The sequence below is a fragment of the Kogia breviceps genome, chromosome 2 (genome assembly GCF_026419965.1).
Source record: "Kogia breviceps isolate mKogBre1 chromosome 2, mKogBre1 haplotype 1, whole genome shotgun sequence".
In the NCBI taxonomy this organism is placed as follows: Eukaryota; Metazoa; Chordata; class Mammalia; order Artiodactyla; family Physeteridae; genus Kogia; species Kogia breviceps.
Window position 1 is genome coordinate 12,277,836 of NC_081311.1, and position 14,771 is coordinate 12,292,606.

The 14,771-nt window shown below is 43.4% G+C and overlaps 1 protein-coding gene across 3 annotated transcripts in view; it reads left to right on the plus strand.

Annotated features, from left to right (window-relative positions):
• Positions 1-1,431: 1,431 nt before the first annotated feature.
• Positions 1,432-14,771, plus strand: part of CACUL1 (CDK2 associated cullin domain 1) — a 69,263-nt gene continuing 55,923 nt past the window's right edge. The window contains exon 1 of one of the 3 annotated variants that reach the window (XM_059052478.2): positions 1,432-2,223. In XM_059052478.2, the coding sequence (XP_058908461.1) occupies positions 1,863-2,223 (361 nt within the window). In that variant the 5' untranslated portion in view covers positions 1,432-1,862. The remainder of the gene's footprint in view (positions 2,224-14,771) is intronic. The other 2 variants (XM_067024547.1, XM_067024546.1) reach the window with 2 other exon arrangements.

The following is a 14,771-nucleotide window of genomic DNA, read 5'->3' on the forward strand; positions in this document are numbered from 1 at the left end:
ATCTACTTCCGTCAACTTTTGCTTCATATATTTTGTGACCATATTATAAGAGACACATTTATGACTCTCATATCTTGTGTATTGTTATCTAGTCACACCCACCCACCCATCTCAGAAGTCTATTAAGGACAAACTATCAGCGGTTGTTTGTCTGAAAAAGACTGTAATTTGTCTTTCCTCTTACATTCTTTACTTGCAGGGCATAGACTTCTAAGGTTACCTTTTTTTCCTCCTCAGCATTTCACTCAGGTGTCTTTTACCTGAAAAAAATTTATTTACATATTCCCCAAATGTCCCACGGCCAGAAAATTAGTACGGTTCGAGGCCCAGAGAATCAAAACCATGTGCTGATTCAAAAAATATATGCCATTAATTAACATGACGGAGCATTGTCTGAAATTAAATCATTCTAAGTGATTGGTCAAAACATTTAATTTAGTGCAGAACATATTGGGAAAATATGTGTAGAGAAGATGAAACAAATGTGGACACCAAAGTATATCGGAGACAATTTCTCAGGGACTGAAGTGATTCTTCACTTCACACTAATTGCATATCTGTAGAAATAAAGATTCATTATTCTCGTATAATATACTGCTATTGCAGAGGAATCAAATAAATTATGAGTTACATAATCTTTCTTCCTTGTCCCTCAAGGCTCTCATACATAATCTCAAATTTGTAGTTAGATTTGTGAAACAGCATACGGAGAGTGACATTTTTAAGTTTAAAATTTCTGGCCTCAGTGTACGGAGGAGTTAAGGAACTTTTAAAAAAGCTCTTGAATAGCTCAAACACATTTTTTTTCTTTTTTTTTTTGCGGTACGCTGGCCTCCCACTGTTGTGGCCTCTCCGGTTGTGGAGCGCAGGCTCAGCGGCCATGGCTCACGGGCCCAACCGCTCCGCAGCATGTGGGATCCTCCCGGACCGGGGCACGAACCTGTGTCCCCTGCATCGGCAGGTGGACTCTCAACCACTGCGCCACCAGGGAAGCCCCACACATTTATTTTTTAAGCCACTCTGCCGTCTCGGTTGTTTTCCTCGATTTTGAGGGTTTGGGTCGTGTGGGCTGAGGCTCAAGAGCAATCCTGCCAAGGGTCGCCCTGGGCAGTCCCACCCGTTTATAATGTGCGATGCGGAGCTTCTACTGCCCCCCTAGCTCCGTGGTCAAGCAAAAGATGGGGCTGCAAGGCCCTCTGCAGTGCGAAACCCTGTAAATCGGGCGAGCGGAAGAAAAACACCGGTGAGACGGGAAGCCTGGGGAACACCGACCGAGGAGGGCCAGGCTTTAAGCACGTCTTCAGTCACCCGCTCATCTCCCCGTAGCCCTGGTAACCAAACTCTAAACGCGCGTGCGCAGCCAAACTCCCTTATCACGTGAGGCCGGGCCGGGGGCGGAGTCGACGAATGCTCCTCGGGACTGGTTGCTCAGTTTCTCTCCGCCTGGGACCAGCCGAGGCGGGGCGAACCTCTGCTGTACTGCGTTGGGGTGGCTCACAGCTCCCGCCCCTTTTCGCTTAGCTTTCTCGCGGCTGGTTCCTCGCACCACGTGCCCTCCTGGCCGCTCCCCCGGCTGCCCTTTCCAACTGCCTGTTGGAAGCTGCTGTAAAATGTCGTGAGGGGCGCTGCTGCTTTACGGCTGCCTCTCCCGGACTGGAGCCCGGGAGCGCCCACCGCCGTCAGCCCTATCTCTACGAGTCGGCCCGGCGGAGACTGAGAGACCCGGCGCGCCGCTGCCCTCCCCGCCGCGCCCGTTTCAGCCCTCGGCGATGTGAGCTCGAGGAGGCTGCGGTGCCCCCCGGCCCGGGGTTGAGACGGGCGGCAGGTGCCTGTGAGGCGGGCGGGTGCTGGGGGCCTGCAGGATGGAGGAAAGCATGGAAGAGGAGGAGGGGGGCAGCTACGAGGCGATGATGGACGACCAGAACCACAACAACTGGGAGGCCGCCGTGGACGGCTTCCGGCAGCCCCCCCCACCCCCTCCGCCCCCCTCTTCGATCCCAGTCCCTGCCCGAGAGCCTCCGGGGGGTCAGCTGCTGGCGATGCCTGCGGTCTCCGTGGACAGGAAAGGCCCCAAGGAGGGGCTCCCGATGGGGCCACCGCCGGAGCCGAATGGGGTGATCATGATGTTGAAAAGCTGCGACGCGGCTGCCGCCGTGGCCAAGGCGGCCCCCGCCGCCACCCCCAGCTCCAGCATCAACATCAACACCTCCACCTCCAAGTTCTGTGAGTCCAGCCTTTGGTCTGCAGTCTTGGCTTTTCTCCTCCCCACCCGGACGACGAATCCTTCCCTCTCGGCCATCCCGCTTCCTTTGTTTCAGGCCTGGGTCTCTCCTCCCTTCCCCGCTTCCCTCCCCCCCGCCCCGCTTCCCTCCCCCCCTCCGCCGTTTGGTGTCCGCGGCCGGCGCCGGAGCGGCCCTGGCTTCTTGTATTACCTGGCCTAAAAGAGCAGCCTGGTTACGCACACAGCCTCAAGTTCTCCTACAAACGCGAGCCGTATCACGACTGGCTATCTCTCAGCATCAGGAAGCTCTTTTCTTCTCCGTCCCCCCTTAAGTTTCACCCTCAAACGTGAAGGGAAAATAAGGCTGTCCGAGTTTCGTTAGGGAGAGGCCTTCAGGGGTTTTTTTTTGCAACCAGGGGAAAAAGAAATCTGGCCACTTGTGTTTCTGTGGTTTTAGCCAGTCTGCGTTAAACAAGTCAGGAATTAGAAAGTTGACCTCTATCTACACTTCGTTTTTTCCCTTCTCCAGTGCACGCCTTCTGCATCCCGGTAGGGAAATGTATGTATGAGTTGCTTCTTGAGTAACAGCAGCTTAGTGGGAGCTGCGACATCGGTTTTGAAGCGAATAATGTATAAAATTACTGTTTCAAAGTCTACAGTCATAAGAATAAGCCATTCGCTATGTGTCCAAATCTAAGATTCTGTTCAATGTTGAACTTTTATGTTAGTGATCTGCCTTAACGCTCAACTGCAGGTAGAAAGATTTAGGACTGAAATCGGTTTTGTAACCGAAACTATCTCCAACCAAGGATGTATGCTTCCACAGCTAGGAAGAAAAGTGCATTTGCTTTAAGTGGTGTTTTGGGGGGCTGGTGATGGTGGAAATTGACCGTCACAGCGAGATATTTCTCTCCTATTAATAACTGCGAGTTTTGAATGGCATCTGGTAAAGCAACTGGAGATTTCATTTCTAGTTGCTAATTTTATCAAGCTGTACCAGTAATTGTCCAATTAGCTGTGCAGAGAAAATATCTGTCTTGGTTCAGATGTATATAGTCATAGCTTTACACAATTTTTTTTTTTTTTGGAACAAGCACATAATATTTATTTGCCTTCAAGATACTGCTTTAGTCAGAGACGTTCATATGTAGGTATGGTTGGTAAGATTTGTCTACGATTTTTTCCGCATTATGGGTACATGAAAATAGTGTTTATATTGTACAGTTTGTGTGTTGAAGTCTATAGTGAAACCAGACCTGGGACACAGAGGCAGGGTGACTTATCTAAATGCTGAAGGAAGCTTGCTTTAGTGTTTCAACCAAGTTCATTTTAAGAGTTCAAAAAACAGCATACAGCTAAGAGCAAAAATTAGTGAAATTAGGAACAAAAGGAAGATTTGCCAAACCAAAAGATTGTTTTTTGAAATAAGCTAAACGGACCTCCATTTTTCAAATGCAAATACAATAAGTGATAAATGGGAAATAGGTACAAACGAGGTGTTGAAAAGAAGAGTTTTATGAATTGCTATGGGTTTATAAATTTGAAAGCCTAGAGGAAATGTGTAAATTCTTAGAAAACTAAGAACTATGAAAGTTGGTAACAGAAGAAGTAGATAGCTTGAGCTGACCAATAAATATTTTTTAAAATTTATTTTATTTTTTTTTTGGCTGCTTTGGGTCTTTGTTAATGCGTGTGGGCTTTTCTCTATTTGTGGCGAGCGGGGGCTACTCTTCGATGCGGTTCGTGGGCTTCTCATTGCGGTGGATTCTCTTGTTGCGGAGCACAGGCTCTAGGTGCGTGGGCTTCAGTGGCACACAGGCTCAGTAGTTGTGCCTTGCGGGCTGTAGAGCTCAGGCTCAGTTGTTGTGGCGCATGAGCTTAGTTGCTCCACGGCATGTGGGATCTTCCTGGACCAGGTTCGAACCTGTGTCCCCTGCATTGGCAGGCGGATTCTTAAGCCACTGCGCCACCAGGGAAGCCCGAGCTGACTAATAAATATTTTAAAACTGAAATAGTAAAACGTCCTCTTTCAAAAACTCTGGATGGGCTTCCCTGGTGGCGCAGTGGTTGAGAATCCACCTGCCGATGCAGGGGACACGGGTTCGTGCCCCGGTCTGGGAAGATCCCACATGCCGCGGAGCGGCTGGGCCTGTGAGCCATGGCCTCTGAGCCTGTGCGTCCGGAGCCAGTGCTCTGCAACGGGAGAGGCCACAGCAGTGAGGCCCGCATACCACACACACACACACACACACACACACACACACACAAAACCCTCGATGAAGATAGTCTTATAATTGAGGTGCAATGAGCTTTTATTTATTTTATTAAAAAAATTTATTTATTTTTGGCTGTGTTGGGTCTTCGTTGTTGTGTGCGGGCTTTCAGTAGTTGCGGTGAGTGGGGGCTACTCTTTGTTGCAGTTTGCGGGCTTCTCATTGCGGTGCCTTCTCTTGTTGCAGACCACGGGCTCTAGGCACACAGGCTTCAGTAGTTGTGGCTTAAGGGCTCTAGAGCGCAGGCTCAGTAGTTGTGATGCATGGGATTAGTTGTTCCGCGGCATGTGGGATCTTCCCGGACCGGGGCTCGAACCCGTGTCCCCTGCATTGGCAGGCGGATTCCTAACCACTGTGCCACCAGGGAAGCCCCGGTCCGGGAAGATCCCACATGCCACAGAGCGGCTGGGCCCGTGGGCCATGGCCACTGAGCCTGTGCTCTGCAACGGGAGAGGCCTCAGCAGTGAGAGGCCCGTGTACCACAAAAAAAAAAAAAAAGTTGTTCTGGGAAATAGGAAAAAGAGAGAGAGAGAGAGATGCCAAGCTCATTTTATAAAGTTAGTGAAATCTTGATTCCAAAACTAGGTAAAGTTAATATGAGAAAGTTATACATCTGTTTTCAGTTATTAGCATAAATGTAAAAATCCTACACAAAATACTAGCTCTTCTGACCCAACAATGTGTTAAAAGAATCTTGATCCGTAGAGTTTGTTTTAGAAATGTAAGTGTGGTTCAACATCTGTTTATCTGGTAATGTAGTTTATCTTATTAATAGACTAAAGAGAGCATGTGGGTTCATCATTCTCTCTACTTTTGTATATGTACTTGAAAATTCCCATATTAAAAAGTTAAAAGAAAATAGACTAAAGGAGAAAAGTCATCATTATTTCGATACCATAAAATTATTTGATAAGATCCAGCACCCATATGATAAAAACTTGGCAAGTGTGGAACGCAGGATAACTAAATGATGGTCATTATCAAAAACCTACAGCAAATAATAATACTTAACAGAGAAATTTTAGATACATTTACTTTAAGATCAGAACAAGGGACTTCCCTGGTGGTCCAGTGGTTAAGACAGCGCTTCCACTGCAGTGGGCACGGGTTCAAACCCTGGCTGGGGAACTAATCCTGCATGTGGCACGGGCAAAAAATAAAATAAAAAGATCAGTAACAAGATAAGGATGCCCTCTGTCATTGTTACTGTTTAACATGATACGAAGGGTCCTAAAAAAAAAAAGAAAAGAAAAAGAAAGGTCCTGATGAACACTACAGGGGGAAAAAATTAAAAGTATAAGGATAAGAAGGGAAGCAATAAAACTCAATCTAGAAGAACCATTAGAATCAAGAGAAGCTATTAGAACTAGTAAGAATTTAGCAGGGTTACTGGACTTAAGATCACCCTACGAAAGTTAGTAGCACTTACTACACTAGCAATAACCAATTAGTAAAGGTAATCAAAAGTAAATATTGTAGGGCTTCCCTGGTGGCACAGTGGTTAAGAATCCACCTGCCAATGCAGGGAACACAGGTTCGAGCCCTGGTCTGGAAAGATCCCACAAGCTGTGGAACAACTAAGCCCGTGCACCACAACTATTGAGCCTCTGCTCTAGAGCCCGCGAGACACAATTCCTGAGCCCAGGCGCTGCAACTAGTGAAGCCCGCACGCCTAGAGCCCGTGCTCCACAACAAGAGAAGCCACCGCAATGAGAAGCCCGCGCACCACAAGGAAGAGTAGCTCCCGCTCACCGCAACTAGAGAAAGCCCACGCGCAGCAATGAAGACCCAACACAGCCAAAAATAAATAAAATAAATTTTTTTAAAATGTAAATATTGTATACAATAATAGCAAGAAAACTATAGTCTCTAGGAATTACCCTAAGTACATAAGATCTTTAAAGAGAGAACTTTAATAAGGAGCTAGAAGAGGACCTAAATAAATGGGAAAACTTTCCATGCTCTTGGAATTAGATTACTTATTGTTGTAAGGAAGTCAGTTTTCTCCATTTTAATCTATAAATTTGATTAAACTGCCATCAAAATTCCAGTTGGTTTGTCTGACAAACTCAATAACCTGATCTAAAATTTATATGGCAGGTGGGATAAAGTCTGTGAATAGCTAAATCAGTCTTAAAGATTTGCTTTCGTGGGGACTTGCCTTACCAGAGGTTAAGATGCTGTTTCAAAACTATAGTAATAAAAACTAGTATAAGTGCAAGAACATAAAAAATACACTGCGGGGGCTTCCCTGGTGGCACAGCGGTTGCGAGTCCGCCTGCCAGTGCAGGGGACACAGGTTCGTGCCCTGGTCCGGGAGGATCCCACATGCCGCAGAGCGGCTGGGCCCGTGAGCCATGGATGCTGAGCCTGCGCGTCCGGAGCCTGTGCTCCGCAATGGGAGGGGCCACAGCGGTGAGAGGCCCGCGTACCGCAAAAAAAAAAAATACACTGGGGGAACAAATTGGAGAGCAGAGACTTACCTATATGTTCAGGAACTTAAGATAAAGGTGGTATCATAAATCATCAGGGAAAGGAGTCATGTTGCTAGGAAGAGTGGCTCACTTAATGGAGAAAAACCTAACACCACAGATAGGATGAACTATGGATAATTAAAGATCTAAATGTGAAAGGAAAAGTTATAAAATTAATGGAAGACAATGTTGAAGAAGCTCTTTCCCTAGGGAAAGCTTTATCTCCTACAATTTATAAAGGTGAAAAAGCAATGACTTTGATTGTATAAAAATTAAAGGTTTTCATTCAGTGACAGACAAGTGAAAGAATTAGGGATGATATTTGCAGTGCCCAAAATTGACAAGGGATTTAGCCTTGAATTTATTCAGCTTTTGTTTGTCCCCAAAAGCATTTTACCTTCATTTTCTAAGGATTTTTTTTTTTTTTTTTTTTTTTTTTTTTTTGCGGTTCGCGGGCCTCATTGTTGTGGCCTCTCCCGTTGCGGAGCACAGGCTCCAGACGCGCAGGCGCAGCGGCCACGGCTCACGGGCCCAGCTGCCCCGCGGCATGTGGGATCCTCCCAGATCGGGGCACGAACCCATGTCCCCTACATCAGCCGGCGGACTCTCAACCACTGCGCCACCAGGGAAGCCCATCTAAGGATATTTTTGCTGGATATAGAATTCTAGATTGATAATCTTGTTTTGTTTTTCCTTTCAATACTTTAAAGATGTCTTTCCCTTGTCTTCTGGCCTGCATTATTTCTTTTAATAAATGTCTGAATATTCTTAGCTTTGTTCCTCTTTAGTAATGTGTCCTTTTTTTCTGGCTGCTTTTAATATTTTCACTTTATCTTTCACTAAATCAAATTTAATTTGATTGTGATATTCCTTGTGGTAGAGTTTTCTTGAGGTTTATTCTTGTTAGTGTTCTTTGAGCTTCTTGGATTTGTGGGGTTCTAGAATTTGTCAAATCTGGAACATTATCATTCATTTTATATTTTTTCAGAATTACTGCCCCATGCCCCTCAGTTGCATATATGTTATGCCACTTGTTATTGTACACTAAATCACTGAGGCTCTGTTCATTTTCTTTTTCAGCTTTTTCACCCCCCTCTGCTTCAGTTCAGGTAGTTTCTATTGCTGTGTTGTCTCTGGTGTCTAATCTGTTGTTAATTCACTCTTAATCAGCAAGAGTTCCAACTGTTTTTAACATAGACTGTCATTGAGTCCAGGTTTCAGTCAGTTAACTGAGCAAATTGTTATAACCATATCTAGTTTCTTGAGATACTGCAGTGAATAAAGAATCTTCAGTAAGTGTATTCCTTTTTTTTTTTTTTGCGGTACACGGACCTCTCACTGTTCCGGCCTCTCCCGTTGCGGAGCACAGGCTCCGGACGTGCAGGCTCAGCAGCCATGGCTCACGGGCCCAGCCGCTCTGCGGCATGTGAGATCTTCCCGGAACCGGGCACGAACCCATATCCCCTGCATCGGCAGGCCAACTCCCAGCCGCTGCGCCACCAGGGAAGCCCAGTGTATTCCTTTTGATAACTTAAGTCTTACCTAAAGTTATGTTTCAGTCTTTAGAATTCTTCAAGTCTTCTGAAAGTCCACAGTGGTGTACCTCAGAGATATTATGGGTTCTGTTCTAGACCACTGCAGTAAAGTGAGTATCACAATAAAGTGAATCAAACAAATTTTTTCATTTCCCGGTGTGTATAAAAGTTATGTTTACAGTATAGTGTAGTCTGTTAAGTGTGCAATAGCATTATGCCTAAAAAAAAAATTGAACATATCTTAATTGGAAAATACTTTATTGCTAAAAAATGCTAAATATGATCTGAGCCTTTAGCAAATTATAATCTTTTCGCTGGTAGAGGGTTTGAAATATTGTGAGAATTACCAAAATGTGACAGAGATGCAAAGTGAGCAAATGCTGTTGGAAAAATGGCACCAATAGACTTGCTAGACTCAGAGTTGCCACAAAACTTCAATTTGTAAAAAAGCGCCGTATCTGCAAAGTACGATAAAATGAGGTATGCCTGTAGTTCTTTTGGAATGAAGGCTGGCTCCTGTTTGTTTAGATTTGGTGCTTCGTCTCCTGGGAAATTTGATTTATAATAGTTGGAGGTTTAGAGGCGGTGAGAGCTGCTTGGAGGTAAGGCATGAGGAGAATCTGCATTCCCTTGCAAAGCTCCAGGTAATATTACAGCAGGGGAGCAGGGGCTTCAGTCAAGTAAAGATTAGCCTCATATTGGGTGGGAGGGGTGCTTCTCAGGTATGGAAGGCTCAGTGAGTTTTGTGAGGTTAGGGTTCTCAGGTTGATCAAACTCCACCAAACTAACCCCATTTCGGGCCTCAGGGTCTTATCATTTCACAATCAGTGCTCTAACTTTTACTTAAGAGATCTGTCTAGGCTTTGAATTATTTTTATATTGTAATTCTGTAACTTGCAGAATCTCTGTTTGATTTTTGGCTATATCAACCCTGTGCCTGTAAGAATTCAGAGGTTCTTTTATGCATTCATGGATGCTCTTTGGTCCTCTGTTTATTGAGTTAATCATTTTCTTAAAGCTTTCACCTGTCTCAGAATCAGCCCACTCCACAGTCCTTGTCTTTCTTATTTCCATCATAATACACTTAGCAGTCTGCCATGCTCTTTTCTTCAGGAACTTTATTCCAGGTATCTACAGATGATAAGTAATTCTTTGCTGCTACATGCCATGTACTATTAGTATTATGTTATCTAATGGTGGCAATGTCATCATTGCCTTTAAATCCAAGTAGATTGGAAAACCAAAGCCAGGTTCCTAGCTCTTAAGAGTCTGTGTCCTGTAACTACTCTGGTACCAAATACTTTATCAGTCACAGTTCAGTGCAAGAAAGCACTCTAGGTTATCTAAAGCAACAGTAGATTTAATAGCAGAAACTGGGTCCATTGTAAATTTTTGCAAAGGTCAGAGGTATGAAGTCAGCTCTCTGACTAAAGCTGCATTCCAGAGGGCAGGCTGCTGCTCCTGCTGCCACCACCGCCATTCTGACATCGTCACACTTGCCTCCCTCATCCTTGAAGTTGGTGACCAGACACTGGAACTTGGAGTTTGGCTGCCACAAATTCTGACGTCTCTAACCTTACTTGCCAGAACCACCAGCAGCAATAATCTGTCCTTTGTCTCCCTTTGGCCTTCCAAGTCACATTCAGATGTATCTCATTGATGGAATGTAATTTGGGAAATGTAATTATTTAGTTCAAGTTTTCATTGCACATTAGTCAGCTTGATAATTACCCCCAAATTTCAGGAGCTTATGGACCAACAAAGGCTTATTTCTTGCTCATGTTATGTTTAGTGGCTGACAGTTGGTTGTGGCTTTTCACATGTCATCTCATTCTGAAGCGCAGCTCTTTTCTGGGTCCTGTCACTCTTGGCAGAGACAAAGAGAAGAGAGTGGACAGCAACACACAGTGGCTTTTAAAGCCTCTGCTCAGATGTAGCATATGTCACATCTGTTTATATTCCAGATATATTAAACAGGCTAGAATGGTTCCCTGTCTGAATGTGTTGGGGCAGGTGGGACTGGAGCATGAGGATAAAAGGCACTGAATGGCTAGATGGAAAGAGGGAGGGGGGTGGGTGGGGCTTGCCTTGACTGATGGTTCTGTGCCGTGATCTCAGGATAATTATGAATCCAGTGCACCAAAAGCTTCTCCAGATGAATAAAAGCTTCACAGTATTTTTTAATTGAACTCAATGAAATTATTCTTTTTTAAAAATTAATGACTCAGAAGTATGTTAAAATTGACTTTTGAATTTAGTGAAAGTGTTAACTGATTTTACTAAATCCTAAATAAAGTTGCTCTACTTGATCAGGTCCTATCTGCCAGTTTCCAGATTGGTTGATTCTTTTACAAGTGGATCAAGCCTTAAAATATGTACTGTTTGGGGCTTCCCTGGTGGCGCAGTGGTTGATAGTCCGCCTGCCGATGCAGGGGACGCGGGTTCGTGCCCCGGTCCGGGAAGATCCCACATGCCGCGGAGCGGCTGGGCCCGTGAGCCATGGCCGCTGAGCCTGCGCGTCCGGAGCCTGTGCTCCGCAACGGGAGAGGCCACAACAGTGAGAGGCCTGCGTAACACAAGAAAAACAAAACAAACAAACAAACAAAATATGCACTGTTTGCAGCATCCGTGGTGGTTATTTGGTATCTTCTTGCCTTCCAGCTTAGTGGAGTTGTGCTGCAGCAAGCAAGCATCACTATGGTATCGATCAGTTGTCCAAATTTCAGGATTTCATTGGGGATCTCGTCTTGCCATTTTTTGACATGAATTGCACAAAGTGATGGTGATGAAACTGTAAGAGAAAGCCATTGTAATGTTTATGTAAGGCCCAGTCCCAAATCCCTAAAGAAAATGAATGCTGTTTACTTTCTCTTTAAACTGTAACTCTGTAAGCCGCAGTCCATATATAATCAAGTTGTGAACTGTTAAATGCTATATAAAAAATGCTTGTGGATATTCTTTTATAATATGCCTTGGCAGGGAAAACTGGCCTTCCGTTTTTCTTCCCACTTTTCTAGTTGTTTGGCTATTAACCTCTGTAGTTAAGAGTATAGATAAGTAATTTGTAGTTGCAGATGTGCTGACTAGAATGGCATTTTATCCAAACAGATATTTATTTATCGTCTTCTGTATGCCAAGGTAATATTTTAGCCTCTGGTGATGAATGAGACAGAGTTTAGTTTGTGATACATTATAATTAAATGCTGTGGTAAAGTTATGTATGTACATGGTAGCATAGAGGGAAGAAGAATCTTTGAAAATGAATAAAAGTTTGTTAGGAGGACTGAGGTGGCAAGGTTGGGCTTGAAAAGACTTCCTTTGCAGAGGGAGAAGCCTGTGTGGAAGACCCAGAGTTGAAATTATTGTAGGAACATAGGGTGTGAGGAGGGAGTGGCACAAATTAAACCTAGATCGATAGAAAGTTCTAGATGCGAAGGGCATGCCAGGTTAGAGACGGGATTTTCTTCTGCAGGAATAGGGGCCACTGAAGTATATTAAGGGAGTCAACTTGGTAAAATTTGTCTTAGCATGTTAATATAGATTAGAAAGGAGAGAGAATGGAGGCATAGAGACTGGTTAGGGGGGTTAATTATTGTAGTCTAGGCAAGAGATGACAGCCTGAACAAGCATTGGAAGAGAGGTGGTTTCCGACTTTGGAAACATTTGGGGACTACAGTCTGTAAAATTTGGGTGGGAAGAAGGGAGGATAAGGATATGGTAGGCCTGTAGTGTAGGTAGGGGTGTGTGTGTGTGTCTTTTAAAAGTTATCTGTGGAACATTTGGGTGGAGAGGTCCAGTAGTCAGTGGGTAAACTGAGCTTTCTCACTTCATGTGCCTTAGAATATTGGAAGTACTGAAACAAAATTTTAGTTTCACCAGATTTGTTTTTCCCTCTCTGAGGATTTGAGTTTCACCAAACTCTTTGGTCTTAGAACAAAACAACAGAGAACTTTGCTTTTATATAGGTTTGTACTCTAAAAACTTAAACTGTATGAAAAGATATATAATGAAAATCAGTGATTCCTTCCCTTGTTCCTTCCCATTCCTGGACCTGTGACCCAAAGTCAATTATTTTTAATTGATTTAGTTGTCTTCTTCTGGTATTTATCCACACATTTTAGTGTGTTAATATTGTTATTGATTAATTAGTTAGTTTTATATTACCCGTTGACCTGTTACTTCCACGACATTTTAGTTCTCTTATACCTCTAACACCTTACCTCTTCTTTAAATACCAAAATTTTTGGTTCAAAATAAACCATATTTACATTACAACTAAATATTCACTGAAGGGCCAGGAGTGTACTCAGATTACATTTTCTTTCACATAGAACTCTGCTATTAAGTTGCCTTGTTTATACTTGCATAGTTTTTGAAAAACTGATTCTTAAAGTTTTTCAACATCTTTATCACATCTACCATATACGGGTCACTGGTGTTTTTGAAATGCTCAGTTAATCAGTATTTTCTTTTTGTCTGCTTGTGGAGCTGTTAATCTTGTTTCTGTTTATTTCTTAGGGCCCACTCATGGACTTCCCAACAGATGGAATGATTGTTACTTGATGTCTTCCTTTTTATTTGTTCATTAAAAGTTTTGTTAAAAGTTGAAATGTAGTTGATGTACAATATTATGTTAGCTTCAGGTGTACTGAATAGTGATTTGACATTTGCATACTTCATGAAATGTTCACCACAATAAATCTAGTAACCGTCTCTCCCCATACAAAGTTACTACAATATTATTGACCACGTATCTTAAGCTGTATATATGGTACAACATATATACATATGTGATTGTTTTCAGTTAATGATCTCTTAAGTTTGAATGCCTTCTGACAACGATACATTTTTATTCCCCCCATCATGTTGAATGTTTTTGATGTTGTATTTTCCATCTTTTTGTTTTGTATATCCCTTAACTATTTATTGTGGCTTTAGACGATTTTACTACTTTTGTCTTTTAACCTTCCTACTAACTTTATAAGTGGCTGATCTACTATCTTAACTATATGTTCGTCTATACTAGTGAAATTTTTCCTTTCATAATTTTCATATTTTGAGTTGTGGCCTTTTCTGCTTAGAGAACCCCTTTATCATTTCTTGTAAAGCTGGTTTAGTGGTGCTGAACTCTTAGCTTTTGCTTGTCTGTAAAACTGTTTATCTCGCCTTCAAATCTGAATGATAACCTTGTCAGGTAAAGTAATTTTGGTTGTAAGTTTTTTCTTTCATCACTTTGCAAATATCATGCCATTTGCTTCTGGCCTGCAAAGTTTCTGCTGAGAAGTCAGCTGTGAGTCTTTATGAGAGTTCCCTTGTATGTAACTAGTTGCTTTTCTCTTCTGCTTTTAAGATTCTCTCTTTAATTTTGCAATTTTAATTATTCTGTGTCTTAGCATGGACTTCTTTTTTTTTTTTTTTTTTTTGCGGTACGCGGGCCTCTCACTGTTGTGGCCGCTCCCGTCGTGGAGCACAGGCCCTGGACGCGCAGGCTCAGCGGCCATGGCTCACGGGCCCAGCCGCTCCGCGGCATGTGGGATCTTCCCGGGCCGGGACACGAACCCACGTCCCCTGCATCGGCAGGCGAACTCCCAACCGCTGCGCCACCAGGGAAGCCCCAGCATGGACTTCTCTGAGTTCAACTTGTGTGGGAGTCTCTGTGCTTCTTGGAATTGGATGTCTGTTTCCTTCCCCAGTATAGGGAAGTTTTTAGCTATTGTTTCTTCAAATATGTTCTTTGCCCCTTTCTTCTCCTTCTGAGACTCCTGTAAAGTTAGTATGCTTGATGTTGTACCAGAGGTCTCTTAAACTATCCTCATTTTTAAAAATTATTTTTCCTCTTTTTCTGTTCAACTTGGGTGATTTCTACTACTGTCTTCCAGATCACAATCTGTTAACTCTGTGTCATCTAATCTACTGTTGATTCCTTCTAGTGTAATTTTAATTTTCGTTAATTGTATTCTTCAGCTCTGTTTGGTTCTCAGTATTTTCCAACTATTTGTTGAAATTCTCACCATGTTCATCCATTCTTCTGAGCTAGGGAGCATCTTTATGATCATTACCTTGAACTCTTTGTTGAGTAGATTGCCTGTCTCCACTTCATTTAATTCTTTTTCTGAGGTTTTGTCATGTTTCTTTGTTTGGGACATGTTCCTCTGTCTGCTCATTTTGCCCAGTTTTCTGTGTTAGGTTGGTTACATTTCCCAATTTTAGAAAAGTTGCCTTATGTAGGAGACACCCAATGGGTCCCAATAGCACACTCCCTTCTGGT